Source organism: Eublepharis macularius, chromosome 6 (genome assembly GCF_028583425.1).
Source record: "Eublepharis macularius isolate TG4126 chromosome 6, MPM_Emac_v1.0, whole genome shotgun sequence".
Lineage (NCBI taxonomy): Eukaryota > Metazoa > Chordata > Lepidosauria > Squamata > Eublepharidae > Eublepharis > Eublepharis macularius.
In genome coordinates, this window is record NC_072795.1 from 21,358,626 (window position 1) to 21,384,804 (window position 26,179).

General features: G+C 44.4%; 1 protein-coding gene across 1 annotated transcript; it reads left to right on the forward strand.

The window, feature by feature from the left end:
• Positions 1 to 510: 510 nt before the first annotated feature.
• Positions 511 to 24,385, forward strand: TNFSF10 (TNF superfamily member 10). The gene is made up of 5 exons (XM_054984213.1): positions 511 to 720; positions 15,220 to 15,360; positions 16,268 to 16,313; positions 18,381 to 18,491; positions 19,632 to 24,385. Exons 1-5 carry the CDS (start codon positions 595 to 597, stop codon positions 20,084 to 20,086), a joined length of 879 nt encoding a protein of 292 aa, XP_054840188.1. The 5' UTR covers positions 511 to 594; the 3' UTR covers positions 20,087 to 24,385.
• The last annotated feature ends 1,794 nt before the right edge of the window (positions 24,386 to 26,179 follow it).

The following is a 26,179-nucleotide window of genomic DNA, read 5'->3' on the forward strand; positions in this document are numbered from 1 at the left end:
AAGATCCAGGCCCAACAGCACTTCAATGATCAACTAGATTTCCAAAGTATGAACTGGTCTTTAAGATGCTATTTGACTCGGATCTTGCTCAGGTACAGCAGGGTGTGGTAGCAAAAAATCTGAAAACGAGCATGAAGCCGAGACACAGCGCAGGAAGCCTTTCTGAAACAAAGCATAAAAAATTAACGCGACACCTTTAGCAACGTGTTTGCCTTTCAACCGTGAAACTTGCCAGCCCCGCTTTAGAACAAGCCCCAGACACTTTTGCGCTTTGCAGGGCTTCCTCGGCGGAGTTTAAAACGGTCCCTCCGTTAAACCTAAGTTGGAGAGGGACAAGCGTGGCGCTGGGGCGTATCAACAAGCGCCCTTTGGGCTCGCTGTTTTCTCTTTCTTTTCCCGGTGCCAACTCTGGCGACCTGAGCGCGTTTCCAAAAGGAGGCCGAGTTTGCAGCCACCCACCAGGACGGAACTCCGCCTAAAAGCCAGTCTCCACCCCATAACAACCGCCTTGCCTGTCTCTCTTCCCCCACTTCGCGAGCAGGAGGCCTGGCTGGGGTCGCCGTCCGTCTTCCTTTGTCCGCCCACCCCACTACCATGATGCTGGCCTCCGCCGGCCCCAGCCCCGGGCAGACGTGTGGGCTGGTGCTGATCTTCGCCGTGCTCTTGCAATCTATCTGCGTGGCCATCACTTTCCTTTACTTTACAAACGAGCTCCAGCAGGTCAGTAAACTTGGGGCGTCGCAAAGGCACGCAAACGGGGGGCTTCGCCTGCGACGGAGCTCCTTTGCAGGACGCTTATGGGGCGACCGCGTGGGGCGCCCTTAATTGTTCGTGCAGCCTCCCCTCGACTTCATTGCTCCATTCATAGACGCTCCCTGTATTCAGCGCTAGATCTCACACTTTTAAAAGTTTTGTATTGCTTTGTTGGAGAATTGCAAAGTTTCGCCGTCGGCTGGATCTAGGCGCGGTGGGTCGAGCTCTAGCAGCGCAGCCAGGACCCTAACAATGCAATCCCCACGAAGTCTAAGCTAATTGAGCTCAACGGGCTTAAACTGGAGTAACTTTGCATAGGATTGCACTATGAACTCGCTTTCCCGGAAGTGAATTTCAGGGAAGAGGCATTGAGGATCGGGGTTGCTAGGCAGAAAAAAGGAGGAAGAGGCCTGTAAAAAATGCCTTCCTTGCAAAAAGAAATAATTATGGTCTCCAGCACTAGGCAAAGACGCGCCAGGAGGTCTGGACTCTGGAGCCTTCATTTAAGCCTGCAGTGCAAATTAAGCCCCGTTGATCTCCGTGGGACTTACTTCCGAGTAAGCATGCAGAGGATCGAGTTGCAAAGCTGCTTAAGATGAGCATGCGGGTTTGCAATCTTAAGCACGCTTACGAGAGAGTCGGCTCCGTTGAACTCAGGGAGGCTCGAGTTCATCGGGACGCAGATTCCTTACCCATATGGAAACCCATATGGAAACCAGTTTGGGCCTGGAAGAATTGCTTAAAAACTCGGCGTGCATTTCCCTCCTCCAAAGTGGCAAAATAAATATTAAAAACACCGGTCAGTCTTCTTGGCAGCGCTGCAAAACTATTTTGAGAGAAATAAACGGTTGGATCGGTCAGAGTAACACCAAGAGGCTTAAAGCTTCTACGAAAATAGATACGGGTTCCCTCCTCCAAACCACATCTTGTTGCATACAGTGGCTATATTTAGCTGCCAATTCTGTAGAAAGCCCTTATTTTTGTGTGCCTCTCAAAAGGAGGGCGATGGTACTTTTTTTTTTAGTCTGGAAAAGTAGATTTCCTGGAAATCAGAATTCTCTGTATCTCCTTCCCCCCCCCCGCCCCCGTTTTCTGTTTTCTTAAGCAGATAAGAGTTTTGTTTATTTTGTAGGATGACCTCTCTCTCCTCTCCCTCTCTCTCCCTCTTTCCCATTTTCATGTATTTCATTGTTTCTCTTGGACAAACAGTGAAAAAAGTCTGGTTCATACAGATTTTTTTTTAAAAAAATTGAGCATTCACAGGATCTAAGGAGACCTTTTGTAACATACCTGGATGGGGTTACGTGGGAACAAATATACTATCCATCTGCTCTTTACGTGCACGAATTATGAAGGTCTGAGTACCACAGTGCTTTTGAAAACCCATGTGAAGATTCTGTTTCTTGTTTGGAGATCAAAGGTATGCTTGCATGAACAAAGGTATTCCTGTAGGGTTAATTCATGAAGGTGTGCCTTACCTTTCTATGGCGCCCATACTTTTTTCAAAGATAAGAAAGAGTGCACTCTTTCACTCAAACACAGAGATCTGAGATAACTGAGATACCCTCCAAGGTATTCTTTGCATTTAGTTTTCTAAAAAAGATATTTCTTTTAGCAGGGTGAATATAAACATCTTGGGAAGAAGTTGAGAAGAGCCTGTTCTAGTAAACGGCACATGAACAGGCCATTCAGACTAGAGGCGTGGATCTCCTCTAAGAACCTTCTGTATTATTGCCTACATTAGTGCCTTGTGCAAAAGGGATAAGAGTTAAAACTGGATTAAGGGATTGGTAAATCGAAACCACTCATGAATAGGGTCTCTGTGTAATTTGCATGCATGTTACAGAATAATGGGATCTGTCTAGAATCCTGTGAGTCACAGTTTTTGTTCTGCTAAAGTCTTAGGTTGATAACTTCTTGGAGAAAAAAATGCCTTGTCTCTTTAATTGAGACTTGGTGGTTGTAGAAAGTGCCATCAAGTCATAGCTGACTTATAGCGACCCCTGCTGGGGTTTTCAAGACAAGTGACTAAAAGAGGTGGTTTGCCATTTCTTGGCTTTGCAACCCTGGTCTTTGGGGGTCTCCCATGCAATTATTAACCAGGGCCAACCCTGTTTAGCTTTAAAGATCTAAGGATATTGGGCTTGTCTGGGCTATCCGATTCAGAGCAATAGAAACTTAATGGGGATTTTATTTATCTCCATGCTTTGAAAAATCCAACTCCCCATTTTCACACATCAAGGCTTTATTAAAAGTTCAGAACATTTTTTTCCCTTCAGGACTATCGGCAAATGGCAACCCCAGCCGTAGGAATTGCAGAGATGAGACTGAAGTCTTCAGTGTGATAAAGGTGGCAGTTTTCCAACCCAGTTTGGTTCAGAAACGTCCTTTCTTAAACATGTTTCCCTAAACACAGTGAATTTTTGCCTGCTAAAGCAAAAGTGAAGTCTGACAACATCATAATCTCCAAACTGGCTGTTTTGCAATCTCATCTCAAAAGTTCTGCCACGTATATTTCTTGGAATACGGTTTGTGGGTTCAAGGATGCAATTTATTTACATTCAGAATTTCCTAAGAAATACAGTGAATTTCTTAAGAAACCCTGCACTGGATTCCGTGGATGTGGGAGGAGGAAGTGTTGCGTGTACACAAAGGGAGTATTTACATATTTCTCCCCAAGCAGCATGCCGAGTCTTGCCCTTACTCAGGAAAACAGCAGCTGTTGGGCAGGATTTCTCATTACTTGGTGAGCCCATAACATTTAGCTACATTTAACTCCATTTAACTACCTTAACCTAGGTTCAATCCCACCGTCTTTCCATTCCAAATTTATTCAAAACGTAGAAATTAGAATAAAACGTATGCAAATTGCTGTTTATGCTAATTGCTTAATTTCCTAAGAATGTTCACTCAAACTGGACCCTCCCCCCGCAAGTTCAGTATATTTTATCCCTCTTAAGTCCATTGACTTCAACATACTTAAAAGGGTGCCTAAATTCTCTCTCAACACACTGTAAAAAGAACAAGCAAGCCAAGGCCCTGGCTGCAGTTTGATTGTAAAAGAATTGTGTGTGTAAAGGATTCCTTTCCCCCAGTGCGTTTGGAACGAACTCTGCATCAGAAGGGTGAGGAAGGGGGCTTTGAAGGATTGCCAGCAAGCCTGGAGGGGGGGAAATGCCCTGTCCTTTTAATAGAGGCTTCCTTTTTTCATGGAGGTGAAGTCTTTATTAAAGAGGCAGGACATTTTTTGTCCAGGCAGTTGGCAACTCTAGGGCTTTGAGACAGCTGGTAAGGAGCAGATGGCTTCCAATGAAAAGGATATTAGCACAACTTCTACAGTCCTTTGAACAGTTGAAATCAATTTGTTTTCCTCTCCCCCATCTGCCCTCTTCCTTTCTGTAAGTGATTAACTGTGCTAGGAAAAGGTGGGAGGAATTTGATTGAAGGGGGATATAGTTAATATGTCTTTGTGTACAATTAAAACCAGTTCAAAGGTCTGCATGGTGTAACGGTGAGAGTGTTGGGCTAAGCACTGGGAGGCCTGGGTTCAAATCCCCCACAATGCCATGACGCTTGCTCAGCGATCCTGAGATAGGTACACTCTTAGCCTAATCTACTTCATAAGGTTGTTGTGAAAATAAAATGGGGAAGGGAGAACCATGTATGCCGCCCATACCTTAGAGGAAGGGAGGGATAAAAACTTGCTGGGACTGGATAAATGGATTTGATGATTTAAGTAAAAAAGAAATTCTGACCAAAAGGAGGGAAAAAATCACACCCCTCCCGTTCCCAAATGGTTTGGAAACTGCCCTAGGTCAGCCGCTGCAAGCCAGACCTTAAACAGCGCTCTCACTATCGCAAGACTGGAACTCCCCCACACGGTACAGCTACAGCTAATCTGAAGCGCTCGCCTTGTTCTGAAAATAATAAGGAAAATACCCATCATGGAGAGACTGCTTAGCTTTCAGTCTAGAAATGATACATAATGGGGATTTCCAGTTAACAAATTGGGTTCCAGCAGAGTCTTTGGGGGTTGGAGGGAAGAAAAAAGTCACTGGACTTTAGCATCAGTTATGGAACATCTTGTAGCACAGAGGTGATGAACTGCAGAACTACAGACCAGATTAGCTCTCCTTTTTGCAGATCTACAAATCAGTTAGGATTCTGTTCTGTCTGTTGCTTGGTTGAAACTCCCCTTCTGCTATGGAATTGGCCTTATCCTTCTGTTGATCCATCTCTGTGGGTGATATCATCAAGGTTTGGAGTTTTAAAAGGATATGAGGGGGGTGGATTCAAAGGGGGGATTTCCTGCAGGATGTGAAAGCAGGATAAAGCAATACAGAATCATTGAATACCCTGTTTTGGCCTCTCATAGAAACTTCCTCGATGAGAAGAAAGCTATAGACACAAAGGGGAAGTGGCTAGAAAATGTTCTCATCTGTTAGTGTACATTAGTGTTAGCTGATACATCTTTTCTTGCGTGACACACACCGGCATGTGCTAATGATCCCAGACCCTTGTGGAAACAAGCCCTAGTATTTTGAGAAGGGGGACTGGCATGTACGTTTGGACAGAGACTAGATGTATTTTGGCTAGCCCCTCAAGTAGAAGATTCGTAATTCGCTTTTCTGTGGGATCTGAGGTGGTTTGTGGCCCAGAGCTGAGGCAGGGTGAGATTGGATCAAGGAACACTAGGAGCTTTTTAATCAGCAGAGCAGGCAAGTCAAGATAGGAATCGAGAAGTTTGGCAAAGGGGAGTGGTTTGTAGAGAAAGGAGGACAAGCAGGAACAAAGATCTAAAACAGGGCAAGCTGGTTGCAACTGGTGGCTCAGTTCAGACACTGCGCTAAATTGATGGTTTGTTCAGAGCATTTTTAACCCACCAGTCTCCAAAACTGGGCGAAGAGTAAGTTGCAGTGATAATTAAAAACCCATAAAATTGAACCACTCCAGCTGTCATCAAAAAGAGTTAGATAGCAGTGTCAAAAGCTGTCCTGAATCACTCCAACATGCGCACTGGTGAAATCTGTGCAGTGTGGACATCCTAACCATTTAGGAAGGTTAGTCCATAGAATAGAAACTGCCATTGAATAAGCTCTAGGTGTAGCAGTGGTTGCCCTAACAACTGTACAGGGGGGTGGACAAAGGAGATGCTGCCTGGGTTGATTGTTGAGGCAGTCCTTTTTGTCTGGGGTCTGAGCCCCAGCCCCCAGACTTGACAAGAGGGAACAGCAGGGGACAAAAGGGTGGCAGCAACTCCACCCCCCAAGCCGGCAACCAGGGCCAGAACCTACCTACTCCAGGGGGAAGGGGCAAAAGGCCAGGACTTCAGAGGGGTGGAGGGGGCAAGGAGAGACCAGCCAGCCCCACCTTCCAGGGGGAAGAGGGGGCTAAGCAGGCTGGAGGGAAAGGGCCATAGCAGAGGGAAGGTGGGTCCAGCAGCAGCAGCAGCAGCAGCCCAAGCAGAGCCCTTACCTGGCAGGGAGAGGACGCCGCCGCTGCTGCAGCCCAGAGCCACACCATGGCTAGAAGACAGCAGCCTGGCTCAGGAGTTGCTAGAAGCCAAGACTCTCCAGGGGGGGGCTGCCACAGGCATTCTGGGGGAGGGGATGGGTAGCCCCGCCCAGCATTGCTGAGCAGGCAGCGCAGAAGCTGGCTAAGGCAGCTCCTCGTGAGCAGGGCCAGGCAAGCTCAGTAGCTCAGAGGCTGGCTAAGGCAGCTCCTCATGAGCAGGGCCAGGCAAGCTCAGTAGCTGGCTGGGGCAGCTCCTCGTGAGCAAGGCCAGGCAAGCCCAATAGCACAGAGGCTGGCTGGGGCAGCTCCTCGTGAGCAAGGCCAAGGAGCCCTCAGCTGGGGATGGCTCGCACTCAACCCCACCCTGCCAGCAAGGCAAAAGAGCCCAGGAGGGATTAGTGGTTGGAGGAAAACACCTGGAGGAATGCACAGCTGGGCCCAGTCAGGAGAGGGAACAAGCCTGGAAGGAGGGCGGGGTGGAGAAAGGAAACCCTATAAAGGGTGGCTGGGAAGAGCTCTGGGGTGGTGGGTTTGAGTAGGAGCGATGGAGCAGAGTTGGAGTGGAGGAAAGCCAAGGAAAAGGCAAGAAGGAGAGTGGAGGCTTGAAGGAGAGTCTTGGGAGGAAGAGATGGTGGAAGATGCAGGGGGTAAGCAGGCCAGGTTGAGCAGGCCAGCGAGTGGATTAAGAGGGAGTCAGGATGAGGTATACTGCCCCTCCTTCCACAGAGCAGGGTCCTGCAGAATCCCTGCCCCCCCTGTGACATCAGGGGCAGACTGCCCAGTGCCACGCCCAGCGGCAGCTGCGGCAAGCCCTGACACTTTTGTTTTGACATGGCTCCAAACTGTGGTTTAAAAGACTTAACTATGGTTTGATGTCATGTCTGAATTGACAAACCATGGTTTGCAAGTAACTAATGAAGAAGAAACTGAAGTGGGTTTGCAAAGCAAAAATTGGTGCTTGTGGTTTGCCTGGTATTGGCATTGCCAAACGAGTTACAGCAGTAGCTTTGCCTATGGAAGTTCCTGCACTGTGGAAATGGAAATGTGGCTGATATCACCGTGTAAAATGTGGCATCAATGTTCCAATCGCACATTAATTTTCTCAGAAGTGAAACTAATATGATCCCCAAACGCCAAGTCAGTGAGAGAAGAAGTTGCAAATGCAGATGTCTTGGAAATCCACAGCTGTATCTTGGGCATATCACAGATCTCTTGCTGCTCAGTTTCCCCCTTCTATAAAATGGGAAGATTTGGTGGTGGTGGAGAAACAGGAATGCTGAGCAGATGTGAAACAAAACTAGATGTGGTTAAATGATGGTTTTTGGTGTAGATGGGAAACTGAAAACAGATCGTTTGCCTGTCGGCTTGGGTGGTTTAGTGTTCTAAACTAGAATTTGTCCAGACGTGTAGTGTGGCGTTTGAGTCAGAGCCTGGAAATAACCATGAATTAGCTCACCGTCTGTTTCTTTCTGCTTCCTTTATTTCCCCAGAAAATTGGAGCCATTTGCAACGTGATGAAATACCCCTCTTTGTAATGGCTTCTGATAGGCAGCGAAGAAGAGAGTTCTTTCATACTGCTCGCCTTGACCTCAGGATAAAATCCCAGATCCTGTATTTTCCCCCCCTCCCCACCCCTTTAGTCCTTTAAAAAGGAGGCCACATGACAAACGGGAGTCAGATCTAACATCCAGTTGGCTGATGGCCATCAGATACAAGGGTCTCATTGAATGGAAGCTTGAGAAAAATGTAGCATGTGTGTGTATCATAGATACGGTTGCTTTGTCTAGAGGACTGTTTTAATGTCCTGATTGTGGGACATCCCAAGATAATGTTGCGTACTTGGTGGACGTCAGTGGAATTGGGCCACAGCCATGACTCGGTGGTAGAGCACACAGAAGGTCCCAGGTTCAGTTTCCAGCATCTCCAGTTAAAAGGGCCAGGCAGTAAGTGACATGAAAGACTCCTTCCTGAAACCCTGGAGGGCTGTTGTTTGTCTGAGTAGAGAATACTCATCGTAATTATCCAGTGGTCTGATTCAGTATGAGGCAGCTTCGCATATGTGTGATTAAAAACCGGCTCTGCCTGTGGGAGAGAAGCCCCTCTAAATTTCAGTGTACTTTGTGACTTTTCAGCAGTGTGAACTCACTAGAATCATGGCAATTTGAGGCCCATAGGGCCTCTTGGAGCCAAACTACAAGTGACGCCTTACACAGGTTGGACGCTTGTCAGCTTCCCTCAAGTTTTGATGGGAAATGTAGGCGCCCTGGTTTTACAGCTTGGCTCTCCATTACAGCTGCAAGACCAGGATGCCTACATTTCCCATCAAAACTTGAGGGAAGCTGACAAGTGTCCAACCTGTGTAAGACGTCACTTGTAGTTTGGCTCTTGGATTCCTGAAGGAGAGTGTCAATTATAGGGCTACCAGCTGGCCAGGAATAAAGTGCCCTGTGGCATTAATATGTAGAAATTGACAGTTTTCATGCCATGGAGGTAAATAACATCACCTGGTACTTGCTGCTATCCACTCTGGTATTAGAGGGCCCAGTTTAAAAGTTGGCAGCTCTAGTTGATTTTAATTCTTCTGTGGTGAAACATAGTCAGTTTAAGGCACCGCAAGACTCTTGTTCGTTTTCCTGTAGCAGACCAACATAGGCACCCCGTCTGGAACATTACCGGCTAGCAGTTAAGCCCCGGCTTGAAGCAAAGTATGCGAATGAGCCTTATGTCTGTTGCAAACTTTGGACTCATCAACGTTAGGATATAGGTTAAATTTGTCACCCCGTCTGCAGTTTCAGTCTCAATGGAATCGTGAAGAAAACAGCTTAATGCTCTACCTGGAATGATGCAAAGAGGACACATGTGCAAATGCATCACAATATTGGAACTGAATCTTGATTTCGTGGCATTTCATACGAATCTGAAGTTTTTGCAGGCTGGACTGACAACGAATTTTGCCCTGCAGGAGCTGTGTCCTTGAGTCGGACAGCAGCAGGATTTGGAGCTTTGGAAATTCCTTCCTGGCTGTAACAAGAGGAGGAGTGGTCTTCATGTTTGCAATGATTTTCTCTCTCTACTTTATCTCCCCCCCCCCCTTACAGTTGCTTTCTACTCACCCTGAAGGATTTAGGATCAGCCTTAAAGGGGTGAGCCTGAACTGAGGACGTTGCAGACCAGGCCCGAGTCCAGCTGTTCTTGTCAGTCTGAAGCCGCTTCTACTATCTTGCCCCGATCTTGTACTTTATCCTGCCAAGTGTCAGTGCAACAGGTTGACACACACAGCATGAGAAACTGCTTAGTAGATGGGTGGAGGGCAGCAGTCAGGTTCCCCCACCCAGTCCGCTTAGGGGAGGAATCGAGTCCTAACAGTTCAGGTTAAAGAGGAAATGAGCTCTGCTGTTGTTCATGGCTAAAGGAAAGTGAAAGACGATGGTTTGCATAGAACTAGTGCTTCAGCCTGGTGTGGATTCTTGCCGTCTCTGTGGCCATCTTGTGTTTTTTTATTTTTAGGTGCTTTTTAAAAGATCTGACCTTACCACCTTTTATGACTTCTGGCCTTCTCTTGGCAACATACAGTGGGAAATGTCTCTTTCTGTGCAAAGCTTTTAACTTTGTAAAAATGGTAGCACTGTTTTGTTTTGTAGGGGGGGTGTGGAATAGGATTTGCAAGCAAGGCACTGTTGGTAGCAGGCACTGCGATGCCCCTTCGTTTCCTTTTGAAACGCATCGTTTTGTAATTGCAGATGGCCACAGCCAATGTGTTTCTGGGTGATCCATAAAGCAGCCGGTTTGGGGGGCTACATGAAAGGACCCCGAAAAAGCAGTAACATGGAGAGAAAAGCAAGGGAGAAAGAAACGGGGAAGAATGAGTTGTCACAGAACTTCATTTGGGAAGACTTTTGAATTCTGTGAAGAAGGAAAGCAGAGGAGCTGGTGTTGTCGCCCACTGACAAATTCAAGGGTATGTATATGAGCAAATTAGGATTCTTGAGTTAAAGAACTCTTAGGTAACGTGCTATATATATTGGATGCTCAAATGGGTAATTCAGGAATATGAGACAATCATTCTGTAAGGGGGGAAATCCTTCCTTTGTTTGAAGGTAATGCGTGCCTGTGGCATATAAGATGCCCTTCCTCCAGAGACCTCTGAGTGGCTTACATACTTCCCATTTATCTTCACAATAACCCACTGAATCAGAGAGAGTGACTGTTCCAAGGTTATTCACTGAACTTCATGAATGAATGGGATTGAAACTAGACCTCTCCAGTCCTCAGCCCAGTGCTCTAACCACTACACAACAGTGACTGTAGAAGAGGTGTTGGCTGCTATGTGCAATAGAAGTGGGGGATGCCTCTTCTAAGATGGTGCTTTTCCTCTGCAGAAACTACTTTCAAATTCCTAAATTCTTAAAAAATACATATATTTGGGAACATCTTTTTAGCGATAAATTGATTCAGCCGTTTAACTGAGAAGCAGTGCAGAGTTGCTCCAGTCTCAGATCGCTATTAATGCTACAGTCTGACTGGGAATGCATTACAGGTGAGGTTCTGGATGGGGCGAGGAAAAGAGCTGAAGCAATCGTTCTATCTGGAAGGAGGTTTTATTTTTTTTCTCTGTGAATTGCAGGTCTACGGGAGGTGATGCCAAAACTACTCGAGAGGAGAAGAATCCATGGCTGGTTGCTCTGGCCGGGAGTCTTTGCACATCCTCTATTTTGGTACATTAACATTTGGTTATTGGTTGTACGGTAGCTTGGTATTGTACATTGGGGATTCAAAGGAGGAGGATGCGTGGGATTGATGGCTCAGCACAAAGTGTCACTAAACATCCCGTCATTTTGCTCCCATAGGTGGTCTCCCCCCCCCCCCACCAATGAAGACAAAATGGGGACAGGAGAGATGCAGCACCTAGATCGAAACCGTGAAACTGGCTTCCTTTAAATGCTGAAGTATCCGAAAGGTCCGGGAAACTCGATCTAAAATTCCATAGTATTATTAATAATTGTATTTTGGCTTGTTAGAACAAAAACTGGTTTTCTGTTCTTTTCAAAAAAAGAAAAGATAGGTACTCTTTCCATTAATAAAGCATGACTTTTTTAATATGATGGATTTTTTGTTTGCATTTGCCATGTGGATAATTTCTAGTGATTTATAGTCATATTATTTAAGTTCTTTATTAAGTTATTGTTATAAATTTAAACACAAACCCAGCCATCCAATATCAATCCATTCCTCCACTGACAGAATTTATAGACGGATTTGCCATAGGACTCGGTCATGATTTATTATTTATATTTCTGAACATTTCCACCCTACAACAACAACAAAAAAGCTGGTTCCTGAAATGGCTACCAAAATATTAAAATCACAGTAATAATAATATAATTTACAGTTATATTTAAAGAGCAGAAAATGCTAGGCACAGCCAGAAACTTTAAAAACAACAGTTTTAAAAAAAGGGGCGAAGAGTGCAGTCCTATGCAGAGGTACCCCACCTACAACCCATCAGTAGACTTTGACTGCGGTTATTCTGCATAGGATTGTGCAACACCAATAATACAGAGGAGGGGAAGGAATAAACAACTAACCAAAGGTCCGAGGGAGAGAATAAATCTTTCTGTTGGAAAGACAACCAATCCAATCGCTGTAAACGCCCAGGCAGAAGGGATTCCAAAACTGAGGTGCCACAGCGAAAAAGTCTCTGCTCCTACTTGGTACATGGCTCACCTCCAATAAAGAAATGGGGGGGAGGGCACTATCTGGCCAGGGTAGCAAGCATGCTGGGCCACTGTAGGGATCAATAGAGGACAACTTCTATATGTCATCCACCCTTCCCTTCCCACTCGGTAGACATCAGTTCAGCTACTTGAACTACATAGTTCAAGTACCTTGTTTCCAGCAAAGTTTTCAAATGAGACTTTTTAAGATGTGAAGAACCGCAAGAGTTTTTTGGGGGATGGGTGGGTACATAATATACAAAGCAATGTCTGATCCAGCCACTGTTAAGCATTTTTCAGTTCTACTGAACATTCAAGCATTTCAGGATTTCCACATTCTGGCTGGCCAAAAATGGTCTGTGCTGCTATTTTGCAAAACTTCGGTTTTGCTGGAATATGAACACTCAAAGGTGGACTAATGTTTTTTGTTGATACTTAGTGTAATCTTAGGCACTCAGAAATGAGCCCCACTGTATGCAATGGGCTTACTCCCAGGTAAGTAAATAGGAATTGCAACCTGCAACTTGAGACTGGGGGACCTGATTGTTGAAAGAGAACTTAGTAAACATCATAATGAAGATAGGAAGTTTGTAACCAGCCAACCACACAGTTTCTCCAACAATGGCATTACCATTTGCCATTGCTGGCATTTGCTATTGCATTTACCATTCCATTTGCCATTGTTGGCATTTCATCCAACAAGGGCATATCCATTTGCAGAAAACCCGCTGGCAATTTTCACCGATTCACTGCTCCTACTGCAAACTTAGACTTTGTCTGCTGTGATGTTTTTGAGGATCTACTGCCCCTCCCACAGAACAAAATTTTCTGGATGCTCTGAGCTGCAGGAGGAGGGGGAAGCTGGAGTTCAACAAAGTTTGTGGGTGGCTGGATACGTCCAGATGATGGGTTTGATTTCCTAAACTGTATTTTTAAACTTCGGGACTTTATATAGTTATGGTGCATAGTGAAAATCATAACAAACCAGCATACCGTTGAAATGTGGAAGAATGCACTGGGTACACAGCCAATCTGGATGCTACTCGAGAGGCACAGAAACAGCCTTCGGGTAGCTGACAGAGACCCTCATCTGTATGCAGTTCTATATCCTCATGCTTGTTAAAGCTCTGTTGAACTGACTAGATCGGTGGTACTTGCTCTGTGGCACATTTGCTTCCATCCTTAGCATGAGGCCTGCCCTGCCAGCAGCAGCCCCCATCAGGCAAGGGCCTTGCCCATTTTCCTGAAATACTGGCAGATGTCACATTAGAAGAGCCATGGGGGGCCTGTCAAAGAGACAAAGGTGGGCTAGATTATTCTTTTAATGTGCATTTCTCTCCAGAGCTTTCCAAAAGTTTGATCCGCATCTTTGGGCATAAGCCAGACCCCCATAACTGTGACACTGGTGTATGGAAGGATAGCTATAAGACTCAACAGCATTGCACCAGGCCGTTATGGAGATTGGAGGCTCAACTAGAATTGGATGAAGACCCTGGAGTCTGACTCTCTGACTCTTATTTGTTCTTGTGAAGATGGATAAGTTGGGGAAGAGTGTGATTTATGTCATTAGGTTTGCTTCTCTATTGGATAATAATTGTTTTTTACAAAGGGCGGACCAGTGCGGATCCCGAGCAACTGTCTTCTTTCCCCATTCCTTCTCTCCCTCTTGCTTTTCCTTTTTTCCCTCCCTCTGCCAGCCTTTGCCTAGCTTCCTCACTCACCCACATTTTCTGTTCTTCCTCTTCCCCTTTTTACCTTCTCATCGCCATCTTAGCTTTACCTCTCCTTTCTCCCCTGTTTAACCTTTTAAAACCTGTCACTCTCTCGCCTCCGTTTTGACACTAACCACTGTTGGTTGGGGGGGGGGCGGCGGCCTAGCAATCCCTAAAATGGCCACCAAGATCTCACAAAGTAGTCTCTGAAGATCTCAAGGGCATTCTTTTCTTAAAGAAGCAGGTACTCCTATAGTTTTAGGCAGGGCTTTTTTCTGGGAAAAGAGGTGGTGGAACTCTGGGTTGCCCTCGGAGAGAATGGTCACATGGCTGGTGGCCCCGCCCCCTGATCTCCCCTCTGGAGATCAGGGGGCGGGGCCACCAGCCATGTGACCATTTTCAAGAGGTTCCGGAACTCTGTTCCACCGTGTTCCAGCTGAAAAAAATCCCTGCTTTTAGGTCTTTTCTGCAAACCTGGGGCATAACAAGCAGGGGATCCGTGAGGCTTGCAGGGGAGAATCCCGTCCTCCCCCCCCCCTACTATCTGTGCCAACCTGCCTTGCCTCCATGGCTAACATAGCATGCTAGCTGCTGCTTTTCCTGCCCACCAGCCCACCCCTGAAGTGCCAACATCACCTGCCTGGCTCAAACAGCAGTTCCCCTTACCTTTTGTTCCCTCAAAATGGCAGCTGAGATCTTGCACCACAGCATCGCAGGATCTCCGCTTTGATGCCTATAAATCAAACAAGTTAATTCTTTTTTCTTTTCTGGATTTTTATGCCAAGCTGTGGACTGACCCATGTTTATACATACACATTCCTATTTGGTACCTGACCCCTGTGTATGGATTTAATGATCCACACACTGAGGTCCAGCTTGAGAATTAGATACAGAATAATATGCATTTCTTTATCGTATGAATTGGTGTGCTATTTATTGTGAGCCTCTGCTCTCCTTTCTGCAGTATAAGTGTACTCTGCCCCCCCTTTGATTTTTTTCTCTCCTTGTGCAGTCCAAAATCATTCTTTTGGGGAGGGGAGGACAACCTTTAATACATGCCTGAAATTGCAGGTTTATTATTTATGCTCAGTTTTAAACATTTATTATATTCTGTTCCAAAAACCTTGCTTCAGAGCTTCTTATAATAACCAAAAAACTGTTACACGTTATAAGCCATACATTTATTCCAGTCTTACTCAGAAATACCTCCCACTTTGCTTGACAACGATTTCTCCCTCATAACTGTGTTGCAAGATTGCAGTCTAAATTAAACAGTGTATGAAAAGTACATTACTGTGAGGGAATACGGACAATATGATCAAAATAACAGGCGAATAGGAGACGTGGTAACGATAAAGGCAAGATGAAACTGGTAGTTCTATTCAAAAATTATTCATGGTGGAATCTTTCAGTGGTCCCTTATCATCTTACAGTGGTTTATCTTTAAATTGCAGTAAATTAACAAACTACTTTAAAATAACTGAATTAAATTAACAAACGGTTGCTTTTTGTTTCTCATTATGCAGCTCCGTGAGACTTACTCCAAAAGCAGCTTTGCATGTTTCACCAAAGAAAACTTTTTTCTAGAAGACCTGGACCCCAGTTATAATGAGGACAGCGACCCCTGCTGGCAAGTCAAGTGGCAACTGTCCAGGCTAATTAAAAAGGTACTTCAGCCGTAGCCTTTTTTGCATGGGCGATTTTTGCCGTATTTGACCCCATACTTCTTCGGGTTTTCTTCCAAATTCTGTATGATTAACTTCCCCTTCAGATTTTAGTGTGGCATTTTAAGGATTCTCTTCTGAGTTTTCTCCCTGTGCAGTAAAAGTGTAGCCAGAAACTCAGTTACAAGAGCTTTACTTCAGGTCTCACATTATTTTTTTATAGGTCATGACATGACGAATGACACTTGAACGGCAAGTGGATTGAGTGGAGGGCAAGTGAACAGGGAGAAATATACTTGCTGTTCAAGTGTCATTCGTCATGTGTAGCTTGGCCCTTAGTTGTGGTTGTGGAGTCTTTTAAAGAGGCTAGAATGTTGGATCAGGCCTTGGAAGACCCTGGTTCTAATCCCTATTAACATAAAACTCATTAGATGACCTTGGGTCAGTCACTCTCTCTCGGCCTAACCTACCTCACGGGGTTGCTGTTGTGAGGATAAAGTAGAGGAGGCAAAACCATACCAGCCACCCTCAGTTCCTTGGATGAAGGGGAGAGTAAGCAAACCAAATAAATATGCAGTGTCTGCTGACAAGTGCTTTTAGGGTTCCCAGCTGATTTGAAGGGGCTGAAAATCCAGCATATTTATATGAAAAATAGACAAGTGAAGTTTTTGGCAGCTTAGAAGTAAACATTATCACCAACTAATATTGGCAGACACAGCCACCAATGCAAGAGTTGAGAAGTCTGTACCCAAAAAGTCCCAAGGATCTTGACTGGTTACGTTTCCTTGTTAGATATTTGGGTTTCCATCTATGTAACTTCAGAAGGAAAATTCTCATAATCCTTGACTGTTTTTAATACTCTAGATTTCTCGGGAGGGGAAAGCTAACGAAATTCCACTTGTAATTGCAGATGATCTCCCGGAACCATGTGGAACAAACTTCCTCCATGGCAAAAGGTATTGATGCAATGATATATTTTACTTTCATCCCAGAAACAGTGTTCTTGTGGAAACACTTTGATGGTGAATGATTGATGAACTGGGAATTAAATAGATAATAGATCAGCTGTGAATGTACTCATTGGCTGTAAGTGACATTCAGGTATGTGGGCCTCAATATGAATTGAAACAGCGTATGCTGGAGAGGCACTTGGAACAGAACTGGCTCTTCTGCACTTGCACATAAACAGAGAAAACAATAAATATGTGAAGTTGCTTTGCACTGTTGCAGATCAGTGATCTATGTAGCTCACTGCTGTCTACTCCAGGGGTCTTGGGCACACTGCTTTCCCCAGCATCCACCAACTGAGATCCTTTAACTGGAAATTTCAGGGAGTGAGCAAAGGAACTCTGATCAGTGTGATTGTTAAGAAGAGCCCTGCTGAATCAGACCTGTCGGCCATTTGGTCTGTTTGGTTTCACAAAACACCCAACCAGGTGCCCTGGAGGACCAACACATATAGAGTGTAGAGGCCAGGGCTCTCCCCTGAGGTGGTGTCCTAGCACTGAGTTTCAGAGGTTTTACTTCCTCTGAATTATGGAGGTTCCCTTTATTCTCCATGGCTTGTAGCCACTGATGGACTTCTCCACAAAACTGTGTAACCCCCTTTAAAAGTAATCTGTATTCAGGTCTATTACTACCTCTCCTGGCACAGTTGTCAATTGGTTGACATGGCGGATGAGGACTGATGGGGCACAGATTCAAACACCCACTTGCCTACAAAGCTCATTGGCTGACCTTAGGCCTGTCACACATTCTCAGCCTGTCTGGGCCTAATCTATCGGGGATTCTCATCCTGTCTGGACCTAATCTATTGGGAATTCTCAGCCTGTCTGGGCCTAATCTATCGGAGATTCTCAGCCTGTCTGGGCCTAATCTATTGGGGATTCTCAGCCTGTCTGGGCCTAATCTATTGGGAATTCTCAGCCTGTCTGGGCCTAATCTATCGGAGATTCTCAGCCTGTCTGGGCCTAATCTATTGGGGATTCTCAGCCTATCCGGGCCTAATCTATCGGGGATTCTCAGCCTGTCTGGGCCTAATTTATATGCAGGATTGTGCAATATGTGTTGCTGAGGGTGGGTTGTGAAACTGCAACTGCTCTTTTTATGCTACTAGTTTTAATGGCTTATCTTTGTATTTTTAAATTGATGCGATCCGCTCACATCCCCTGCTTGCGGGGAGAGTGGAGTACAAATTTAATAAATAATAATATCTCATAGGGGTTTTGTGAGGGTAAAAGTGAAGGGGAGACCCACATATGTCACTCAGCTTTTTAAAAAGAAGGATGTGACAGAAAGAGCAAGACCTTGCGCATGCAATATATGTACTCTGCTAGTGTTAAGAACCTAAGAAGAGCCCTTCTGGATCAGACCACTGGTCCATCTAGTGCAGCATCCCATTTCACACAGCAGCCAGCCAGTTCCCTTGGAAGGCCAAGAAACTTGAGTGCAAAGGCCAAGGCCCTCCGTTGGTGGCTAGCCATGAATCTGTCTAATCCCTTTCTAAAGCGGTGTGTGCTCATGGCCGTCACTACCTCCACTGGCAGAGAGTACCACAGTTTAATTACTTGTTGAGTAAAGGAATATTTTCTTCTGCCTGTCCTGAACCACTTGCCCATCAACTTCATTGGGTGCCCCCAAGTTCTTGTATTATAGGAGAAAAAGCTGCTCTAGCCACTTTCTCCACTCCATGCATAATTTTATAAACCTCTTTCGTGTCCTCCATTATCCTTCCTTTTTTCTAAACTAGAAAGTCCCAGTCTCTTCAGCTTTTCTGCGTAGGAAAGGTGCTTCAACCCCCCCTGATCATCTTGGTTGCCGTCTTCTGTACTTTTTCCAGCTCTGCAATGTCCTTTTTGGGATACAGTGACCAGAACTGTGCCCAGTATTCCAAACGAGGAATGGTTTTGTCAAGGGTATTTGCCATTTTGTCCCTTCCCTAATAATCCTCAGTGTAGAATTTGTCTTTTTGTTCCAATTCTAGCCAAAGACAGAATGCTGACAGTTTCTTGAATTTCATTCAGGTGGCAGGTCTCAAGGTCCCACCGCAGCAGAAAGAGAAGCAGCTGAGAATTCTGTACCAAGAGTGGCCGCTCACTTAACCGCAAGCAGGAAGGTCGCTTTAGCCGCTCAAAGTAAGATGCCGCCTCATCCCACTAAAAGCGATGAGGGGAAATTACTCATTTCGCAGAGTTCTGTTACTGAATGTACCCACCTGATGCTGATTGGGTACATCTTTTCTGCTCACTGGCCTAATGGAAGTTGAATTGTCATGATTAGAAGTAGCAGAAAAAGGAGAATGCCTTTCATTAAGAAGTAAAATGCTTCGTTTCCCCTCTCTTTTCTTTTTTTTAAAAATGGGGTTTGCTGTGCTGTCCCAAAAATGTATAGCTCCACAAAAATCTATCATCTGCTTGTAACTGCAAATGTTTCCCGTATTTTAGAAACTCGTGAAAACTTATGAATTGGTGGTAGAGGCAGATGATATATTTTTAATGAAGTTGGATTGAAGAAACTGGGAGTCGATCATTTTCCTCTTTATATCTTCGCTACCTTGGCAAAAAAGTCATTTTCAACTCCAGGTTCTGGTGGGTGTTTTTCATGTGAGTTGATTCCTGAGAACAAGCTAGGACAGTTGTACTTGTCTCACATGGAACAGTTTTTTAGTCAAAACGAATGAGAATCCGTGCATTCCAGAGCAATGATTTGGATCTTGGACATTGAGCCTCCTAAGGACAGAGACTTCCTCCAAATCAAGAACCCTTCCTTCACCACTGAGAGATGTTCTGCTGAAGCAGAGCACTTTACATGGGAGGAAGTAATCTTGCATTGATGAGAGACTTCATCATTAACAAAACAGAATCTCATTTATTTAGATCATTATATCCCAGTTTTTTCCCCAATGAGGACCCAATGTAGCTCACGCTATCATCCTCCATTTTATCTTCACAACAGCTACCCTATGAAATCAGTTAGGCTGAGAAAGAGCGGGTGGCCCAAGGTCACCCCTTGAACTTACAACGAGGCAGGGTGGGGATTGTAACCTGGGTTTCCCAGATCTTAGTCCGACGCTCTAAGAGCACCACACCATGCTAGTTCTCACAGGACCCAACCCAGTATTTGGGCATTAGAATGTGTGTACAATACTTCACTGAGGGAAAACCATTGTCAAATATGTATGTTTTGCGTGTACAGATGTGGGAGTTTGGAACTTGGGTTTGTTCCGAGTTACGTGTCCCTCAAAAAGCTTTGTCTTCTTTTCCAACTTGTCACAGATTCTTCATACAGAAGCAGAATCGGAACCAAAATAAACACGTGGGAGACATCGAGAGGTGCTCATTCCTTCCTCTACAATGTCGACTTGAGGAACGGGGAGCTCGTCATACCCCAGACAGGCTTCTATTATATCTATTCTCAAACTTACTTTCGGTTCCGTGAACCCGAAGGTGTGCTGCCTGATGCGGAACCTGACTCGGACAGCGTTAGGAACCCTAAGCAGATGGTTCAGTACATCTCCAAGTTCACAGATTACCCAGAGCCCATCTTGTTGATGAAAAGTGCTAGAACAAGTTGCTGGTCCAAAAAGGCTGGCTATGGACTTTACTCTATATACCAAGGGGGAGTCTTTCAGCTAAAACGCAATGATCGGATTTTTGTCTCCATCAATAATGAGCAGTTGGTGGACATGGATAACGAAGCAAGTTTCTTTGGAGCCTTCTTGGTCTCCTGAAAGAGAGAATGACCATTGAAAACCTTAAGGGGCTTCTGAAAGAAGTTGATGCTCCTGTAACGAGGAAAACCATCAGAAGTGGGAGAATTACGGAACTGGAAGAACTGTGCAAAATTAAAGCAGCTCTAAGGACTCCTTTCATATTGCCTAAGACTTCATAGTTCTGGTGCTACTGAAGAACAAATGGTCCCCCACACCTTCAATATCAGTTTTGAAGAAAGGACAAATGTTTGAATGGTCGCTCTTCCATTATGGAATTGTAACACAAAGCAATGTATTTCTTAATGAATTTCTAGCTAGGGAGTCAGAGAAGTCCTGTCCATATAAAGCTGCATACAACCCCAGTTTCTAGAGACAATAGCACATAGCGCCACTCTTGAAATCGCCAAGTTTTTTCTGGCGGATTTATGCTGAACTCAACAGATGGAAATATGAAATTGAGCAACCCTCCTGTGGCTGTGAGGCAGATCCCTTTTCCTGGCACTCTAGCTTTCCACACTTGGTGAAGTTGTCAAGTCGGGAAGCATTCAAAGAACAATTCCTTTTCTGCCCTCAGAAGTAGCGCAATCCTAGGAGAGTTGTACTATGGGATATTTCCAAATGTGTTCTTCATGATGGACTTTAGGTGCACTCTTGATTCTGTATGATTTCAAATAATGGTCGATTGCTTGGATTACTGCAAGATCAGTTAAATCACCGTATGCGGGATTCACATTAACAGACTGCAAATTATTTCCCGTTCCTTTAAAAGTGAGCGAACTGTAAGGAATTCATTATCTTAATTCGTTCAAGTTTTTCTTTTTAAAGAAACACAATAGCCAAAAATTAAACATTCACATGGAGCCCAGAAAAGCATTTAAGCACGAATACTAAAATTGGAGTTGCCAAATGACACCCCCCACCCCAAATAGGCACATGAGTTGGTTAACAAAAAGTTGGCAACATAAAGATGATTGAAAGCTGTGATGCTGCAGATGAACTTGAAACGTGGAGCATCCTTGATTGTTTGGCTGCTCCAGAAGTGTGTAAATCGTGTGCAGGGGGTGGGGAGTCATGGTAATGTTTACGCTATATAAAATTTCACCTGATTTCAGCATATCATGCTGACAGCTTTGTTGGAAATGTAGGTATATGTAATGCCTTGAAAGAGCGAGCACAAGGTCTGTTGTTAAAGATGCAGGAGCAGGGACCAAAAAACAGACAACCATCTCTTTTGCCAGATACAGCTTTCTTTACTTGTATCAGCTTCGTTTCTTTGAGCATGCTGGAGTCATAAATGCCAGGTATTTTCTTCCCCGAACCACAAGCTTCTCCTTCTGCACACACCAAGCAGGACTTGTGTTTTGATACACTGCTCGCAACAAAATCTGACGAAGATGCACAGGCGTGGAAGCTAGAATTTTGACGAGAACACTAAAAGTATAAGTGAGGAGTAATTTTCTAACTGTGTGGCTGCAATAACTCTACATGGCATGTTTGTTTTGACCCCTATTGCCAGCAGCTGATGATGCACAATGTTGCGATGTCAGAATATGAGAAAATTGTAAGAGGATGTTGTGGAGGAAAACTAGGCACTTGGTTTCTGTTTAGTGAGACAGCTACACATGATGTGTCACCTCTCCTTTGGCCCTAAGAGTGTGATCCAACCCAAGTTAAGAACTTAAGGGGAAAGTCCAGCCACCATTTGGTTCCACCATGTTGAAACTGGGCTCTGTGTTTTGTTGGTAGCTTTTAAAGGGGAAAAGGTGAATATTTTAAAGGGTGCCTCTTTTAAAATGCTCCCAGGTGCTTGGAGGCTGAGGAGTTTTTAAAAACCCTCTCTCTCCCTTGCATGCTCCAAGGCAATTGAGGCTGCTGGAGCCAACTGGAAGGAAATGGTGATCCCATGTTTTTGAGCCCGAAGTCCTGGTGTTTTCCCTGGGAGAGGTCATAACCGAGTTGCATCTTTATTGTTCCCCATGGAAGTAATTGGGCCAGTTTGGTGTAGTGGTTAAGAGCAGCAGAACTTTAATCTGCGGATATACTTGAAATGTTGAGCGTCTTTGTTTGGCTGCTCCAGAAAAGTGTAAATTGTGTAAATCTAATCTGGAGAACTGGGTTTGTTTCTCCACTCCTCCTCTTGAAGCTAGCTGGGTGGCATTGTGTCAGTCACAGCTCTCTCAGAGCTCTCTCAGCCCCACCCACTTCACAGGTGATTGTCATGACAATAATAACACACTTTGTAAACTGCTCTGAGTGTGGTATTAAGTTGTCCTGAAGGGCAATATATAAATTGAATGTTATTATTATTGTTATTATAAATACTGAACTTTGACTAGATCTTGTGCTACACTTGCAGGGATTACATTTACCTCCATGAGGGTAATATGGGAAATTCAATGTTTGCATATACAATCCTGGTTCAGTATTTTGTTTTATTTGCAGAATGGCAGCAGGGTTGCTGTTTTGTTCTATTTGAACAGAGTCCCCAATTCATCTTTTTTTAAAAAAAGAAACAAACCTTACATTAAAACCCCCTAATACTACCATTGGAGTCCTCACCCTTGAGACTGGACTGAGAACAGATTGTTGTACTTAGTGTAATAATGTTTTAGAGACTTCATATGTATAATGCAGTGGTCCCTGATTTTGTTTAGCATGTGGAAACTCAGAATTTTGATCATTGGTGCCACTACAAAATGGCTGCCATGGAGGGCTTGGGCCACACAGAAAATGGCTGCCATGGAGTATTGGGGCCATTCTCAAAATGTTGGGGAGTTGCAAGCCAAGCATATCCCAACTATGAAGTCCGTCATTCCTGGATTCAGTTCTGGTGAGGTGGAGGAAATCTAAAATTGGCTCTTTTGCTTGGGAAAGAGATGTTTTGGGGAAGAAACTAATGGGAACTGTGAAACCCATCATTGGGTGCTTTGTTGCCACTGATGCTGTGTTTGGGATCACTAGTATAAGGCATACATAAAGCAGAATAAGTGTGCTTTGTAAGTACACATACTTTAAAATATTTACTCCCGCTAATACACACTTACTCACTGGGCACAGTTATCTACAAAACATTTGCCTAACCTTGTTAGATTGTTGCTGACTGGTATATTGATAACCAGCCACAGCAGACAGTTTTTAGTGGTGGTTTATGTAGGCATTAGCAGCGGATAATGTTTATCTCTAGTTTATAAGAGGTGTCGCTAATGTCTGCAGTCAGACTGCTGTGAAAGACTTAAAGAGCTGTTTGTTTAAGACAATTGCTAAGTCTGGATTTGCACTGAAGGGAAAACTTCATCAGATAAGGCTTCTGTTCATGTTGTACCTGACAAAGTCTTCCCTCCTGCGTGACTTCATTTGACTTAAACTTATTCTTTAACAGTGCAGTCCTAAACAAAGTTTCACCCTTCTTTGACCTCAGTGGATTTAGAAAGATAACGCTCTGCTTAGGATTGCACGGCAGAAATCATCATTTTTAAAATTCTGTCCTGCAGCTGGTTAAGGCACATGGCTGTTTGTAAAAAGATGGCAACCCTCTAGCTATTTTTTTTTTACTGTTCTCAAGGTGTCACTGTTGGAAACTAATTTGGAGAGTGCCATTGTGACAGCTGCAGATGAGAAGCAACACCCGTTACGTGCATCAGCCACGTATTATCACGGTCAGAGCCACAGAAATCCAGTGTGGCTTTCCAGATCCACATATGTATACTGATGTGGCAGAAAACCTTAGTTGTCTCACCCTCAACACTCAGTTGTTTGTTTTGCTGCTTCCGGAAATTAATGGTGGCATCACAGTAGAGAATCTCATGACTATACTTGCACCATCTTGGACTGGGAGTTACTGCAGTCCTGGCGTCTTTCCAACCCACCACCCCTTCTGCAGGTCTGTTGATTTAACTGGACAAACTGACACTGCCCTCCCCGTTACCCCACAAATGCACAGAGCCATCCTGGATAAAGGTTAGGGCAGAGTGACCCAGTTAAAACAACCCCTGAGGATGACTGTTTGCCATTACTAATACATTTCTTTCTGAGAATGTGAACGGATTGCAATAAAGGAACATAATTGAGTTGCCAAATAACTTCGGCTTCCATCACTGAATTTACCTGGTCTTCTCCATTCCCTCGACTTTGATTATGGCTTGCCAAATGTAGCACGTTGCATTTATGTGTTTGTGTTTGTGTAAAAGAGGTGAAAATATGTCGGTTAAATTGAATTTCTTCCGGGTTTTTTTACAGGTTGTATTTCCCTTGCTCTCCTTGATACTGTTGATTTTGTATACGTGTTTTTTTTAATAAGAAATGACTTTTCAGAAACCATTAGTTGGTCTTTTCATTATTGTGCATTTTTGCGAGGGGGTGGGTGTCCTTTTCTAACAGTGTATTCTTAGATTTGACGGTTTGGAAGAGGACCCAGCCTGGCTCAACCCTCTGCTTCTTGCTGAAGTTTGATATGCAGAAATGTCGGCAGCTCTTTTCATGGCACGCTTAGCATTGATGCCTGCTCAAATGTGCGCATCAACCTGCTGTCTAAAAACACAGTGGCTGATAGAAAAATAGGCAATTCGGTAGAAGCCTTTCAGCTTTTTCGCTGGAAATGACTTTTGACCCCCAAAGGGGATGTACTGTAAACTGGTGGGTCCCCCCCCCCCCGGCTCCTGTCCAAAAAGCCATACAGGACAGAGCTTCTGTGAAGGGAACTGGATAAGATTACTCCTCCCTCCTGTTTGCACCAGTGGGCAAATTGGTCTGTTCTTTCTATTCTCTTAACTGGTGGTTAGAGTTGGCAGCTTTTTAAATGATCTGCATCTTTACCTTTTAACGGGTTTGCTCAGCATCAACAACTGAATGGCTGTTTATCTGCGATCCATGAAGAACTTTACTGAGTCATTGCTGCAGATCACAACAATGTTAACCTGACAGAGCAGACTGGGAAATCAAGGTTGCATATGTAATTGTTTGGTTGCAGGGGGTCAGGTTGTCTTCTCAGTAAGTTTTGTTTCCTCTTGAAAGGGATATCATGTTTCTCCCAGCACTCAAAAACAGCAAATTGCTGTTGCTGGAAGAAAAACAGATTTCCCCCCTTCTGTACATAGTGGAAGCGGGATGGGTTTCTCTGGGTCACAGTGACATCTGTGCTTAGAGATTCCCTCACACTGGTGTGGTGCCTCCATGGACGGTGGCTTCCGTCACCTTTAGCCACTCTATAGAAGAGCAAATCATGGCAAGTTTATCTTAAGGCAGCAGCGCAAGAGGCTACAGTCAGAAGCTGGAGAGGGGAAAGCATCCATACGCTCACCAAAGCTTTCTGGTGTAACCTTTTTAAAATTTACAACCACATCGTTTGGCATCATTTGTGAAACTTGCCACGGAAATTGCATCCCCTTGCCGCGATGCTTTTCAACACACTGGTGCTGGATCAGCAAAATTGTTAGCAGCCTCTTCCCAGATTTCATGTGCTGCTGCTAGCATTTGTTTCTGAAGCTAGAGCAATTTATGGAATCAGGGCAGTTCATTTTACACAAGGCATTTTCTTCAGAGGGGACCCTTTTAAAGCAGCAGAAGCACATTCTGTTCTACTGTGCTGTGAGGTTACCACAAATCATTAAAGTATATTCTGCAGAAGTGAATTTCATGGTGCAACTGCACTCTAGCAAGACCTGTCCAAGTAAAAGCAGAAAATGAACAATCTGCTGAAGTCAGTAATCAAATCAGCCGACTCTTCTTGCTTTTCCATGAATTGATGGAAGTATTTTTAAAAACACTGATAGATTTTTCTCCCTTCTCTGTTGGTGGTCATCTGTTTTCTATCGTCCTTCATTTAAAACCAATGATTTTAAAAATATTTCCATGACAACATATTGTGATGTAACCAACTCCGATTGAACTTAGTCTGAATGTGGAGGGAAAAGGGAATAAATACATCAAATTTAGAGCTATTTAAATCTACTCTAAATGGGACAAGATTGCTGCATATTTTAACTGGCAAGACCTTCCACGTATTTCACAAGAAGCTGAAAATAAAAATTTATGAGGATCAGTGTGGTGCAAAAAAGGATTTAGATTGTGTACTTTGGGTTCAAATCCTTGCTCAAGTAGGAATTTCTCTTGAGT

What these genes read in the sequence shown, in the direction of transcription:
- TNFSF10 (XM_054984213.1), top strand. Translation starts at nt 595, where the DNA reads ATGATGCTGGCCTCCGCCGGCCCCAGCCCCGGGCAGACGTGTGGGCTG. An exon ending in TGTCCAGGCTAATTAAAAAG is followed by an intron (nt 15,361 to 16,267) that starts GTACTTCAGCCG and finishes TTGTAATTGCAG; the next exon opens with ATGATCTCCCGGAACCATGT. An exon ending in GGTCGCTTTAGCCGCTCAAA is followed by an intron (nt 18,492 to 19,631) that starts GTAAGATGCCGC and finishes AACTTGTCACAG; the next exon opens with ATTCTTCATACAGAAGCAGA.